At 40.8% G+C, this 16,417-nt stretch overlaps 1 protein-coding gene across 1 annotated transcript in view; it reads left to right on the top strand.

The window, feature by feature from the left end:
• Nucleotides 1–16,417, top strand: part of nova2 (NOVA alternative splicing regulator 2) — a 47,131-nt gene that overhangs the window by 17,091 nt on the left and 13,623 nt on the right. The window contains exon 3 of the mRNA XM_051921545.1: nt 12,589–12,757. Coding sequence (XP_051777505.1) covers nt 12,589–12,757 — 169 coding nt within the window. The remainder of the gene's footprint in view (nt 1–12,588; nt 12,758–16,417) is intronic.

A 16,417-nucleotide genomic window follows, 5' to 3' on the forward strand; every position in this document is an offset into this window, starting at 1 on the left:
TTTGGGAAACAACATGATCAGGGCTGAATAAATTAAAAATGCACTAGAAGAAGAGTGAATTCTTTTAGCGAAGGAAGCTTTGTTAACTCTGTGGTGCAAGTTGCCTTGGATATCTAATGTGCAGAATTGGGGTACAAAGTAGCTTTTCTAATGACCTGAATCTCTTGAGAGCAGAAGAGCTCAAGGAATGCTGTGCAACATACATGGCAGTAAACAAATGAGCTCTCGCTGCATCAGCACTGCTGATGAGATCAGTTGATGTCTAGCATCTTTTACTGTGAACAGGACAGAAGGGTAAAAAAGATGATTCTCATACAGTACCAGCATTATATGAGCACAGCAGCAGAATTCACAGTCAAAATAATGGCAAGAAAATGTCAAAAGATAATTTTGGCATGGAATACATTCTCTTCAAAAAATAGAAAAGCTCTGCAGATGAGCAGTTGTTGGTCATTACTGCAAGAGCAAGAGACAGAAGGAGCATGGGAACAAGGTGTCTTGGACAGACTGACAGATAAAAGTATATTTATATAGTATACACTCAAGTATATTTATATAGTGCCCTGCTCAGAACTCTGAGGTGACTTATAATTGCAAATCAGCACAGAGTTTTTTATTTCATTTTTTAAATTTTAGGTGGCATTTGTGGAAGCATGGATAGGGGTGCTGACTCCCATACCCCAATGTTCCAATTCCTGTCTTTGTGAAGTATAGAGAAGGTTAGTCCGTTAGATGAGATAGGCAGCCGCCCATGAAAGTTAAGAGGCACAGTCTCCCGATGCCTGAGGGGCACCATTTATGAAAGTTAAGGAATGCATGCATTGCATACCGAGGGGGACCACCACCATATCTCAAAGTCCTAATAGTACTGAGTGGGCCGCTATGGACACTAAGAGGTGCAGTTTACATAACTCCAGCACTCTGGACCTTTCTACCCCTTCTCCTGCTATGGATATCTAGGGATGCTGTTTTGGTGGTGACTCAAAGGGCGTACCCTCTGAAGACTGGTGGGGGGTTCCATTTGGGGTTTTTGCTCAAATTGCAAGGTACTGGCATTCTTAAAGTTCAGTTCTAGGTTTATAGTAGTAGGGTGTTGTACCGTGTTAACCATTATGGATGCAATGAGAAGTTAAACAAAATGACACCTTTTACTAGCGGCCAAAATGAGGCAGCTTTCTGAAGAAACATGTCAGTGTATCGTTTTTTTTTTTGTGCGGAATCGAAGGTTATTTCATGTGGTAGATTGACAAGAAACTGAAGGTTTCATACAGAGGTGCTTATAATGTATTGAGAGCAAAGGGCAAACTGGATCTAATCAGGATAGAAAAAGAGCAGGAAGGCCCAGATGGGCAAGTGCATAAGGGGATAATTACATCCAAGTGTGTAGTTTGAGAAGCAAACACCTTACATGTCCTCAGTTGTCTTCTTCACTAAATTCACACCAAATACCCACTGTCAGCCGCAACAGAGGAAAGACAACTCTAGGATGCTGATCATAATACACTTACACAACTGCCCAATGTCTGTAATCTTTTCCCCATTTTAACCTTAACTTTTTATTTGCCAGTTTCACATATGGCATTTTCTTTGAAACTCTGTCTCTAAGGTCAGGATCGTCTTTTCACTGTTTGTCAGGCTCCACCCACGTGACAAACATCTCAGTTTTAGGTTAATTGCTGACTCTAAATTGTTCCTAAATTAGTTAATTGTCTCTAAATTGTGTGTGACACTGTGCTATACAATGAGTGGCACTGAACCCCCAGTGTTTCAGGGACTGGCACCCAGCTTTCCACAATCCTGACCTGGATAAATAGTTAGAAAATGGAGAGATTGATTTTCTGATGATACACATCTTCCATAAAGTCTGGTCTTGCTTGTTATTCTTTCTTTACCAGTGTCCTGGGTTTAGCCTGTGTGTTTTTGTAACATTGCTGATTACTCAATGCTTAGTTTACAGGTAGTATTCTCAATGAAAAGTGCTAAATAAAATTAAGAGCAATTTGAATGGGAGAGGGACAGTGGCAGAATGCTTCACAGCACCAAGTTACTGGGTTTGAATCCACTCAATAGTATGCATCAGTTTCTTTTTCTCCAAATACTTCAATTTTTCCAAAATGTGCATGTCAATTAATTCGCTGTTTAACTTTGGCATCGCATGAGTATGAGTGTGATCGAGTGTGCTCAGTAGCGGACAGGATAATACCTATGATGTCACTGATGCTGCTGGGACATACTTGGGCTCCTTGTGAATCTCAAAGAACTAAATGGGGTCAGAAAATAAAATGGAAACATGGGTGGATGGTTTCCGTGAAGGAGAAGTGAGTCTTGAAGCTGATGCTTGCCATACTTTGTGAGTAGTGATGAATTGTAGAAATGGACTGCTGTAGATGGACAGACAGAGTGACAGAGCATCATAGACCATGTATCAGCAAGAGGACTAACTAGATCCTGGACAATGACTACTCTCTGTTTCCATACTTGTGTTAAGTAAATAAATAAAACATCCAGTTCTGACTTATCACTGTGTAAATGGTTAGAGGGGATTCCAGTTGTGGACCATGCAACTACAAACTGCTTGCTTGAGGGGCAAATGAAAACAGGGAAAACAAAGATTAAGCTGCTCTGTAGTGTGGGAAAGACACTCATGCCAGGTCTGTTCAGCAGCCTTAATTCTTAGCTGTAACCTCTTGAAAAGGCATTTCAGACTAGGGACAGTGCTGGGAGATGAGCCAGCTACATCACAGCTGGCTGTCCTGCACATTCACACAGTCCACTACATGAGCGACATGTCACAGTAAGCAGGAAACAGGAGTCTGACTACAGGATGTCAGTGTTTTAGTCTTGGGGTTTCTCTCGCTTCTTTTTATTTCAGACAGATTTATTGGTTATCTTGTCTAGTTGTAAAAGTTTTTTTTTTTAAATCACATTTGTGACACTCATGATATCAAAGTATTATTGTTTCATTTTGAGAGAAAGGGGAGAGTTGGTGGAGACCTCACAAGGGAGGTTTTGTTACTGCTCACAAATAAATAACTAAAGTAGTGCAGGTGCCAGAGTGTGGAAATGGGCTGGTGCCATTACAACCCGAAGAGAAGCACCTGTACTCCTGCCTTTGTGAGGCTGCCGGCAAGTGTGTGTTCACATAACTAAAAGTTCTTCCTTCAAATGTTAAGTGTTTTGTAGTATAGGCTAGTTAGTATTAGTTAGTTAGTAACTGAGTTAGTTTTATCCATAATTCAACAGGATGAAGAGACACATTATGCATATGCCATACTAGGAACACAGTTTTTAATTTTTAAAAATAACTTTTCAAATGTAAATATTTTCATACAGATTGTCCACTTACTGTCTATTCAGCTTCAGTGTATTCTTGCGTAACACTCTTCACTAAGTATAGACTTACACAGATTTACAGTTACAAAATACAATATGTAACAATACAACATTTACATTTATAAACATACACATCTTGTAAAATAAATAAGAATACAACTGGTATACCTTTAGTTAAAATGGAATCAGGTCATGACACCAGAGAATGTAATGGAAGAGTGGAAAACAAAAGCACAAGAAAATAAACCCTCTGGTGGGTCCACTGTCTCTTCATATCAAGCAGAGACACATTTCTGCTGACAAGGGTCCACTGGCTACTTAGTCATTCTACAATATCATGGACCATACTTGCAGTATAGGTAGAATGTGTGGCGTCTGTGTCTGTGACATTTCATGCACAAAGTTCCCAGTCCCCTCTGAATTTTTATTCCCTAGTCAGGATTGGTAGAAGTGGGCACAAAGTGGCATGTTAGTATAACAAGAAGAAAATATAAATTGAAGCAGAATCTGTCAGAATTGCAATAACAAATAATGAACTTGATTATAAGATGAACAGCCTTATCAGCAATTCTGATTCGGGAACACTAGAATAAAATCACTTCATCTTCAACCTACCATGTAAATCCTTAGATAGATCGGGTTTCTGTTTCACTAGCAAGTGGATCATTCAGTTTGGGGTCCCTATAATTAAAGGTTCTACTTTCTACACTAGTTTTCTTTTCTTTTTTTAATTTTTATAAGACCTGCATCTTGTGATCACAGTGCACTCACTGGAATGCATGCATTAATAAATTTTGTCAAATAAATTATAGATAGATAGATAGATATTCAAGAAAAAAATATATGTGTGCGTATATAAGTATATGTATCCATCCATTTTCCAACCCGCTGAATCCGAACACAGGGTCACGGGGGTCTGCTGGAGCCAATCCCCAGCCAACACAGGGCACAAGGCAGGGAACCAATCCCGGGTAGGGTGCCGACCCACCGCAGGACACACACAAACACACCCACACACCAAGCACACACTAGGGCCAATTTAGAATCACCAATCACCTAACCTGCATGTCTTTGGACTGTGGGAGGAAACCGGAGCGCCCGGAGGAAACCCACGCAGACACGGGGAGAACATGCAAACTCCACGCAGGGTGGACCCGGGAAGCGAACCCAGGTCTCCTAACTGCGAGGCAGCAGCGCTACCCACTGCGCCACCGTGCCGCCCCCTATATATATATATATTTATATAATATGTTGTGATATTATATATAATATATTGTGACCTGTAATTAATGGGAGTAGCAGCACTCCAGACTCACACTCATAGACACAAGTCCCGGGTTCAAATAAATGATTTATTGCTCAAGTACCTTTAGACATAATCTACTTGTAGACAATACAATGCAATAAATACTTGTCTCTCTTTGTTTCCAGTTGTTCTGTTCCAGTAAGAGAGCTGCTACTGTCAGTCACAGGCCTGTAGGTGAGAGTAATATGTGGCCAGATCCGCCCAGTTGTACTGTAGGTTTACATTTAAATGTACTGACATTTAAATAGAGCAAGTCCAACTTGTTGTGTCCACAAATCCAACATGCTAATTGAAGTTTGTTCATTCCAATGTCCCCCTGGTTAAGTCAACAGCATTCTAGGTGTAAATCAAAAGAGTTTTTTTTATGATCCGCCCCAAAATGTACTAGAAGGCATTGCAGAGATTTTGCTGACAAAAGTTATTCCGATCATGCTTCCTACTTCTCCTAAAAAGATCCTTTTGACAACATTTTGATTTAACTGCAACATGGGAATTCAAACTGTTTTAACAGTCAGATTCAAGATATGCACTTATCAGTATTCCTTCCAGCGTTGGAACGAAGCTGCCTAACATTCAAATAAAAGAACAGGCAAATCACATCTCTCACCAGGAAATTTCCCACACTACTGTGAGAAATGGAGCATGCCTGGCTAATCACTGTTTCCAAGCCCATGGCAAACTGAGGGGCAGAGAAAATGTATAATATTAGTTTATAAGTAAATATAAGTATTTATTAAATCTTTCCCACATACTAAATATATTGTTTTCTAAGTGTACGGTTTTTATTTTAAATGTTGCTGTTGAGCTGTGGTTAGTGCTATTCCCTAACAGCTTAAGTGACCTGGGTTAAAATTACAAGTCCCGTATTGTGTGGAGATTGCATATTCTCCCCACGTCTGCTTTTGAAACTCACATACATTTCTCTCGCATACTAGCTGCATTTAATTTTATTTTGATTGGTGAGGGGAATGCAGCCAGTTTGGAGATCTGCCAGAGCTTTAATACTAGGATGAGCTCCATTTTCCCCACTATCTTTTACTGGAACTTGTCAGCTTCAGAAAATGAGATGAACATAGAAGAGAAATTGACAGATTTTAATCAGTTATGTGCAGATGTTGGCAGCATTATCTCAATAGCATATCAACTAAGCCCTTTTGAATTCAAATGAACAGAAAATGTGATAAAGGTCTTTGGAGGTTGCAAACAGATGGAGCTCGAGTAAAAGGTAAGTGTGGTCAGGAAAAGCTTGATTAAGCGTAGTGTGGAGAAGATGGAGAATGCTGAAAGAGACTGTCGAGTTTGCCCACCCTTAAAGACTCGGCTGCAAACTGCTGGCGAATCACAGCTTAGGTGATGATCAGACAAGCCCTGTTCACAGTTTCCTTGGCAACAGGAGCTGTCAGGCCATGTTCAGTATGAACCTACCTGGGAATGCTGGGAAGTGAGTGGCCCTGACTGGTGTTGTTTTCTAGTGCCCTTTACAGAAATAATCATACTCAGAAATGAGCGGACAGTGGCTGGGGGAAAGTAAGCTCCTGAGCGCTGGCTGCAGGCTAGACATCAAGCAAATCCGTTTGCTTCATCACATTGGTGTCCAAAGTAAACAGTAGAAAAAATTTGGCTGGGCTGTTTGTTCTTGCAGCTCTTTGTGTCCTCCTGCCAAATCATAGCGACCTCACGCTTTATTAATCCGCATCCTGTATTCTCTCTTCCAAGATGACCCCTGAGAGAGCAGCTGCCGCAGCTTACAAATGAGAGGGAGGCCAGAGACCTCATCAGTTTCGTAATATTAATAGCCTCGGCGCTCCATAGCATCGCTCACCAAAAGTAAAAGTCTATTGACTTTCTCCACTACAGCTAACGATATTAAATGTGCTTGAACTAATGAATTGATGAGCACCACCCCAGCTCCCGTAGACCCAGAGAATGTACAGATGAGGCAAGTTAGAGACTTCCAGCCTCAAGGTTTAGGAAAATGTGGAAAAAGCTATAGTTGAATCTCAAACACTCCTGTCCTGGTTGGTTGTGGACCCTGAGGATCCCTGTTTGTCTGTATACTGTAGTTTACATCTATAAATCACACATTTATAAATGTTACCCTAATATTTTACTTTTCATCATGTAACAGCATTTACTTGTATTACCTTAAAATTTACCTACCATGTATCAACCCATTTGTAAATTGTGCCCAGATCATTCTACAGCAGTTTGTTCATTTACGTGTTTTCTTCTAGTCTGCCCTACATCTAATCTGCAGGCGTAGTGGTGGGCTCTGAGGCTAGGATCTGCACCCCCCCACAATACTGGTTACTGGTTTGATTCCCATAAACACCAGAGTGACTCTGCTCCGTTGGGCCCTTGAGCAACGCCCTTAGCCCTGCAATTCCTTTGTCCTGGGTATGACTGTTAACCTGCTTTCAACCTTGCAAGCAGGTCCTCCCAACTTGCAGTGAAAACTTGGAAGTTGGTGGCAGGATTGGCACTCCATCCACTGTAAAAAACCTCACACTGTTCCAGTGTGGTGCTGTGGTGTCACTCATTGCACAGCTGCTCTCGGGTCCCAATCTGGGTGGTTCGTCTGTGCGGTGGGTGTGACAACGTGCTGTAATCAGCACATGCTCCCAACCTCTCTCTCTCTGCCTAGTTTGGAGTGAAATTAACATATACATTTTGTTGCCTTTATGGTTGTATTTTTAATTATGTATAAAATATTTAAAAGAGAAAGAGCAGCTTGGACATTCCCCAGCACTGGACATTGTGACTGCAGAAAACCAACCTTAAAGGTGAAATCCCTTGACCAGCATATTTCCCCAGACCCAATGCCTGATCTGTAAAAGCCACACCCTCCTGGTCCAAAGTACTGTTCCCTAGATGTCATAGACTTGCCCCTTTGAATCTTAGCACTCGATCCCTAGCTATTAAAATGAAAGATTTGGCCATTGGGATCTTGGGAGGCTCTCTGTGATCCCACAAATAGAATTATGTGGCACTACAGTAGATTCAGAAAGTATTCAGATCCCTTCACTTTCTGCACATTTTAATTTAAAGCACAGGATACATGTGCCATTTTTACCCATCAGTCTACATTCACATAACCCATAATGATAAAATGAAGCAGGTTTTCAGAAAGCTTTGCAAATGTATTAAAAAATCAGAAATGAAATCTCTAATTTATATACATGTTCCAGTCTGTTAATTCTGTGCTTTGTAGAAGCCATTTGTCAACAATTACAGCATCAAGTCTTCTTGGGTAAGTCTCTGCAAGTTTTGCATGGTTGGATTTGGTCAGTTTATCCAGTTCTTGCTGACCGATCCTCTTAAGCTCCCTTCGATGAGATTGGAAATGTCTATAAACTCTCCACACCTGTTCTATGGGGTTTAAGTCTAGACATTGGCTGGGCCACTCAAGGACTGTCAGAGACTTGTTCCTAAAGCCATTCCAAGTGCTTTCCTAGCTTTATGCTTGGGGTCAATGTAGTGCTGATAGGTGAAGCATTGCCCGAGTCTGAGGTTGTGTGCAAGCTGGACCAGGTTTTCTTCAAGTAACTCTCTGTATTTGGATACATTCCCACAATTCTGACCAGTCTCCCTGCCCCTGTGGCTGAGAAGCACCCCATAGCATGATACTGCCACCACCATGCAGGGGTGGTATTAGGCAGGTGATAAGCAGTGCCTGGTCTTCACCAGATATAGTCCTTGTAATTCTGCCCAAAGACTTCAATTTTTGTCTTATCAAACTGGTGAATCATTCCTAATGCTCTCAGAATCCTTTAAATGCTGTTTTGAAAACTCCCAAGCGAGCTGTCATATGTCTTTTTACTCAAGAGTGGCCTGATCTCAGAAAAGAGTACTTCTTGAACCACTGTTAGAGTGAGCATTGGGTTCTTGGTCACCTCCAACTCTAAGAAGAACTATGGTGGTTCCAAACATCTTCCCATTTAACAATTTTTGAGGCCACTGTGATTTTTGGAACACTCAAGCTTTAGAAATGGTTTTTATCACCTTGCCCTGATGATATATATATACATAATGCCAAAGTTTGACAGACTAACTCTCTCTGTCACTCACTGATCATAAAAGTACTATTTCCCAGTAGGCCTCTGCTAAGGAAGGATATGTCAATACATCAATATTTAATAATAAATTCCAAGTACTAATAATAACCCAAAAACTCAAAAATGCATTGAGTAATTTGATTGAAGTTTGGAGTTGTTATAGAAAAAAAGACATTTAGCTGACCAATGTTTTTTTTATTTGTCGATATATTTGTTATTTGTTGATATTTACTGATATTATACTAACGAAACATGCTCTTTTGCCTGTGCTAACAGTAGGCTCTTTATGTTAACAAAGGATGGAGCAGAAGAAATGATTCACAGGCCACGTGACAGCACCGTTAATCAGTAGTTTGGATGGTTGACTAAAGGAGCTGTGTCCTTAACAAGATGAATGAGACGTGATCACACTTGATGTGTACGGTGGGGTATGAAATGTAAGGAGAAGGTTTGATGAAGCTCAGTGAAGATGCAAAGCTTAATGATCATCAAACGCACTATAAAGCTACAGTGTGTGTACCTGGCATTATGGCTGTGAGCATAGGTATTGCTTTCTAGAAGTAGAGAGAAGTAGACACAGAAGTGGTGTCCTCAGATCCAAGGCCGGTCAGGACGAATGGTGAAAGTCCCCCACAAGCTACTCTATTGTAATTTACATTAGTCCATTCGCATCTACAGACTTTGAAAGGGGACCCCCACCCTGTTCTCTGAAATCATTTACATTTACATGTGAGTCTTACTTACTTTGAACGGAGATGCCGCACCCCTCCTGTGGCCTCCAATATTCTTTACATATACATTTGCATCTGAGAACTTTAACTGACGAAAAACACAAAATGACATACTTGAGTGAACAACAAACAAAATGAAAATTAGAAACATTGAGTAATGATAATAATATATACTCGAATTTCACATTATTCTAACTACCTGTTTCAATTCAAACTAATCCATTTTCCTTTAATATTACGTTTTGTAATGACCATCAATAAAAGCCAAGTCACTTAGAAAAGCACGAATGTTTTACTCATGAACAATTGTGTATAGCATGTACAAGAGTAAGCAGCTCCAGTGACCTAAAAAATATTATTATTACTTATTTTTAGACTGGCGCCTTTTTTCAAGGTAACTTATAAGATTTGAGATACAATGGGATACCCTATTTTTGTTTTTCCAGTTGGAGTACAGGCAGGAGAAGTCAGTTGCTCATGGTCATGCAGTGTCAATACAAGGATTAGAACCCACAACCTCAAAGTTTGAAGTTCTAGTTCCAAAGCTTTAACCACTACAAGACACTGCCTGTCAATAATATTAGACCTTGGTAAAAAAAAAACAAATAACTACAAATATTGCATATATCCATCCATCCATTATCCAACCCGGTCGCAAACCATTTGACCTATTGACCTGAAATTTGGTACACATATACTACGTGACGTCTACTATCCACTTTTGTGGTGACCTCCAAGGTTATTCCTCTTTTTATTTTTATTTTATTGTAGAATCAACTCTTGGCAGCGGCCAGCAGGGCGACTGTGCGGCGAATGTTTACTGGCACTGTTATCATTCACTACCACCTTCGCTGTCACTTCCCCTACCTCTTTATATCTTAAATCATTCTTGAGGCAGATTGAAGACTTAAGTGAAAAATGAACAAAAACGTACTAAGTAATTGCAACACAAACACTAACTTAATCAGTTTTAACGCGAAAAGATGCCGACGAAAGAAGAGAAGAAGCGGGCCACTAGGGTGGAGAAAAGAAGAGCTGCTCAGCAAGCATCAAGCGCATCAACCTCTGAGCAAACGAATGCTAAACATACAGAGAAAGAGGATGAGAACTAGGAATGCTCAAGTCAAGTGTATAACGTGCAGTGCGCCGTTAGTGGTCCTTATATAAAGGAGAAATTTCAGTTTTTGAGTTTTAAGCAATTTGCAATACATTCTGAAAACGTGTTTTTATTTTGCAATTATGCTTATTGAGTGTTGGGTAAAGGGCAAAAATATCAAATTTGTACATTTAAAATAAAATCTATAACAAATTAAGAATGCAGAAAATGAAGTTGTCTGAGTATGTTTTAAATCCATTGTAACTCTAACATGTTAGGAAACCCACCCTGTGGTCCAAAGCACTGATCCCGAGATGTAATAGACTCAACCTATGATTGCTTGCACAAGTACCCTAGCAGTTATAGTGAAGCGCCGGACACTAACCTTGGCAGTTTGGGCTTATACTCTGTGATCCCAAAAAGTAGAATTTATATCAATGGCATTAACCCTAAGATGACAAAAAGTCACATTGTGGTTCAAAGCATTGATTCCTAGATGTCATAGAGTCACCTGTTGATTTTTAGCACAGGCTCCCTAGCTGCTACGGTGAGAAACAGAACTTGCATCAATGGCATTAACCCTAAGATGATAGAAACTCACCCTGTGGTCCAAAACACTGATCTCGAGATGTCATGGACTCACACTTTTAGCACGGTTTCCCTATCTATTATGGTGAGGCACTAGGCACTACCCTTGGGATCTCAGAGACTTACTCTGTGATCCCCAGAAATAGAATTTATATCAAAGGCATTAACCATAAGATAGTAGAAACTCACCCTGTAGTCCACAGCCTCAAGGTTAAGCTTTGGTCATGTATTTGTGTGCAGCCATCATTTCTAGAGTCATCTCAGTCTTTACTGAACTTGGGGAGAATGCAAAGTTAGCACGTTTCACTGTATATACAGCAGATTTATTAACCTGCTAGAAGGGTCAGTGTTAAATTACATGTTTTTGTTGACTTCTTTTTCTTTCTTTCACATGTTCATAACAATCCCTTTCCTAATTCTTCATATTTTATAATTTCCACACACCAAGGAGTTGACTTCATATTAGTAAAATCTTCCTAGAAGTAGATAAGTTATTTTAAGCTTCTACATTTTCACTAATTTTGGGTAATATCAATTAATAAAATGGTAAAGAATCCTTTTTAGATTATTTTATCATTCCAGACCTTATAACATTTCAGATTATATGTTTATGAGAGAGAATGCCTGATAAACATATAACCAGGGCTTTGGCCCCTAACAATATGTTCTAACAGCTCTTGTGCACTCCCATACAGAAACTAGGTCATCACGACCCTGCAGCAGGTTGTATACGTGTAGACAAACAAAAAAAATGGCATGATTTGCCACCTGCTTCTTATAAAACACTGACTGGGAGCAAGAATTTCTTCTCGTCCAACCTCTGCAATGCCAGTTTGTGATTGAGGCCCTGACCCCCTACTTAGTCCCTAATGTACCTTTTCATTTCCTCATATCATATGTGAAAATTATCTGTCATGTTGCTTGGGAGTTTAGGAAGGTTTTGTATGTGGTAAGGGCTTGTCTTTGAGATGTTTTTAAGCTTTCTTCATTAATGTTTGTGTGGCACCTAGCAACAAGGGCAGCACATGACCTAAAAGTATGGACTGTTATATGAAAACCCTTTATAAGGAGACAACTATCTGTTGGATTACCTTGATGACCATAACTAGACACCATAATTTTTCATCACAAATACCTGACTTTATCTAAACCTGAAGGCAGAGTATCAGTCTATGAGCAGTATGTGGCACAATTGTGCCTTTCTAGCAGCTTGATCACTCTGCTTGAGCACCAGCTCTGATATCTGTTGTCCTTATCTGTTATCCCAGTTTCTCTCTAGCAAGGCAGAGCTCATTTGTGGTCAAGGCATAACAAGTAAGTTGTCTATGTATCCAAAACAGGGACTTTTATTTTCTTGCCATTTCTGAAATTACCTTATTTTTGGTGTTCAGGCTATGCTAAACATCACACCAAAAGTCTACTGCTTTGATGAGTGCTACCCATTGTCGATGGTAAAAGTCTCTGCCTTTCTCTCTGCAGGAAACAACGGACGCGGGTATGTCTTATCCAGGGAACTGTGGAAGCTCTCAACAATGTCCATAACTTCATTGCAGAGAAAGTGCGCGAGATGCCTCAGAGTGCACAGAAAACTGAGCCAGTCAGCATCCTGCAGCCACAAACCACAGTCAACCCTGACCGCATCAAACAAGTAAGTTCAGTTTTACAGACACTGATGCAGGAAGAGAAGAATAGTAGGGGTAACCTACGAGGTGTATTTTTTAATGAAAACAGAGGAGTGAGTGGCTTTTTGCGGAGCAAAATATAGACATCTCCACCTTTCAAAAGATCATTTTGATTTGTTTATATCTGGCTTCTGTTGTTATGTCCCATGACAAACGAGCCCCGAGGATGCACAACTGCAGTCTATGGAGGGCCGCCAACTGTGTGTTGCTTGGCGGAGTACAGCCAGTGACAGGTGAGAGGTCACAGTCAGAATGTCTTCATGTATCTTCAGTGGTGTGCTCCCCCTCTTATGTGGGCCAGCGCTACCCCGTTTGCGATCCCCAGGGGGCAATGGTGAGGCTCAATTAGACAATTAAATGATTTCGCTTCCTGCCCTGTCGGAGATCATCACCACTGGCCAGCAGCTGATTACACTTCATTGATCAGGACTTAATGTCTGCACTGCCACGGCTCATTTCTCACTGGCATTGGCATTTATTTGTTTTAGTACTTAATGGAAACGTCATAAGGAGTCAACACATCATTTCTTCTTTCAGATTTGTATCTGAAAATCTGAAATCTATTCATTTTTACACTTTAAAGTAAAGATAAAAATGGAGCTCAGTGCCCCTGCCCCAGTAATCCTCATTAGGACAGCTGTTTCTAGCCTTGCATTCAGGCAAGCTTTGCCCCCCCCCTGAGACTACTCGCCATAGTTCATTTTTCCCCCACCAAGGCAAGCTTACCACCAACCCCCCCCCCCCCCCCCTCTCTAGAAACCAGATTGTGGCAGCCACCACCCCCCCTCCCACCTATGTGTCCTCGTAGAAAAACAAGTAGTCTCTCATTCACTGTCCCAACCTGGTCGAAGGCAAAACCTTCTCCAATTCCCAACTCTCCTCAGGGGGAGACATTATTTTGCAGGATTCTATGACTAATCTGAAATTCCTATTAATGTCTTCACTTTAATTTAGCACCTTTTAACACATCGGCCAAGGTCCACTTTTTTTTACAGCATCAAATTGATCTGTAATCTCTTTGAATAAATAGACGTGACATAATTTGGTTCCCTGTAACCTTTGTTCCCACCAAAAACCCTGGCTCAGCATCATGTTGTTCCTGCTCGTGTTGGAAACAGCTCTGAAGCTGGAAGCCACCAGGCTTCTCCTTGCTGAACAGGGAAGGAGGTGTGGCAGCAAATAGGGGAAGGCCCAAAACACACCTCCATCCTAAGTGAACCAATGTATCAGCAGAGAACAGAGGCATGGGTGGGTTCCCTCCTCCCTTCTTCTTTTTCCCCTGGGACTCAGCAGCCAGCAGTAATATTGTATATCTTTTACTGTAGTCATCCATCAATTTACAAGTAAAGGTCACCTTGCTGCACAGGCAGCGTATTGATCCAGTCTGAAAAACCTGAAGGGAAGTAATGCAGCTTAAAGAGTATGTACAATAGTATATTTCAGTAATTAAGGTGAAAAATAATATCAATGTTGTACAGTTTTTGGAAACCTTTGTCTGGCTCAGATGATGTCAGCATTTCAGTGAGAATACCTTTTCTTTGATTTTGGGTTCACTAACTCAGAGACAGAGAAATCCAGACAACCTCAGAATCCAGAACCTCAGTGGACCCTAATGCACAGACCCGAATGATACACATAACATATACATTCCTTACTATCCTGTTAATCTGTTTTAGAGAGATGTAGTATCAGAGCCCTAACCAAGCACTGTACTGTACAAGGCATGAACCAATTTATAATTAAAAAAATGGTTAAAGGTTGTTAGTTATGCTCTAAAAGAAAAGTAGATAAATGACCACAACTTTTTAGCTGTAAAGCCGTTAAAAAAGAGGTAAAATGTATAGGAGGGGAAGGAAAGGAATAAAGTAAAGGCAGATTAAAAGAGAAAAGGAGAAAAGGTGAGAGCAGGTATGAAAAAGCTGCCATTAAAGAAGATGAAGGGAGAGATTAAAAAATCAGTCAGTCATTAAGACCTTGAGAAATATGTAAACCCAGTGTGATGAGGCTCATAAGGGTCCATTTTTAAATAAACAGTGTGCTCAGGCTCAGGTGGGTGTGGGTACGTGCAGCAGCTTAGCTGTGTGTCACTTGGGTATTTAAATTGGCATATTCACATTCACATGAAGATGTGATCGGTTTGGCCAGTTTCCCCATTGACACTACTTGGGGCATAATTAAGAAATTTGCACCTGCAATAGTTTAGAAGGAGCCTGAGGTGGTTAGACCAGGAGAAGAGACTGGAAGAACTAGTGAAGGTTATCGTGATTAAGAACTACTAAAGCTAGCTGAATGGAGAAATGAAATATAGGGAAGGGAGACACAGAAAGGAAAGTAGCTGTGCTGTGAATGTGAAGAAGAGAGTCCTCATAGAGAACAGAGTCGATCACATCCCGCTGCAGCTAGGGGTGGGGGAGGCACTACGGACTTCGAATCGTTCTGCGGGTACCAACAAGAGGTGGCAGAAGGTGAGTGCAACAGTCTGAGTTCAGTGACAAAGGGCATGCCTGCAGACTGGTAGTAGCATGGATGCTGTGCTCATTAGAGGGAGAATTGTGGATAGCTGCAACCAAATGTGAGGGCAAGGATGGGGTTGGCAGAGTGAACTTTGAGTCGCTAGAATGACTGTTTGGTAAAGGGGTGAGATATAACATGAAGCTCTGTCAATGAATGGGTCTAGGTGGTAGATGGAAGAAGAAGATCAAAGGAGGGTTAGGAAAAAAAGGCTTCTGTAGAAAGATCATTCTGCAAAATTTAGAAATGCTGTTTAATGACCGTGGGAAGAGATAAGGTTTGGTAGGGGTGTAATGGGCAGACCATTCCCCTAGAGTTGATGTTACGAGGTCTACCCTGGCTTGATTGAGGGCCTTGTCCAACTTTATGAGAAGTGTTTCCCTCTATCAATGAGGAAAACTCCTCTCACTCTGGAGGCTTCATTATCGAAGAAGCAGAGGCAGTGGAGTCTAAGGAACTATGAAAGAGGTAGATAGTCTTTTAGTATGCTAGGATGGACGAGCTGTAGAGACGGTGGAAAACTGATAGAAGACTAATATCTAAAAATCATAGAATTTATGGTATGAAACATTGACCTGAGAGATGCATGGAAACTAGTAAAATCATTAATAAAAATCCTGTAGCTGGCTCATGGAAAACAGAGGCAAGCCACTAACACAATCATCAATATATCTTTTTTACTGGTCTGCTGCAAAGTCTAGGTAGGAAGAAAAGAAATGCTCTTCTACCCAGCCTGATGGAAATATTGGCAATAACTAGGTGGTCCCATTCAAGTATCCATTGAAACATTGAAAAAATAATAGAGTTATCAATAGAGTTTAGGGTAGTGTTAAGGTCAATTTAGAGTTTCCATTTAACCTAAGGACCATGTCTGTGGGACGGGGGTAGAAAATCGAATACCTGGGTGAAAAATCTATGCAGATTTGATAGAAATTTGCAAGCAGCCAGTATGCCAGATCTAGGTGGCAGCAGCACTACTCACTGTGCCACCCTAACTCTGAAATTTGGATTCAAAAATCTTTTGTAAGATCCTTGCAGTCTACTGCAACTGATGTTGGCCTTACAGCTTTTAGAGTCTGGTAGCTCTGGGACACTCACTGTATTTTATGATGTCA

This window comes from Erpetoichthys calabaricus, chromosome 18, assembly GCF_900747795.2.
Source record: "Erpetoichthys calabaricus chromosome 18, fErpCal1.3, whole genome shotgun sequence".
NCBI classification, from domain to species: Eukaryota; Metazoa; Chordata; class Cladistia; order Polypteriformes; family Polypteridae; genus Erpetoichthys; species Erpetoichthys calabaricus.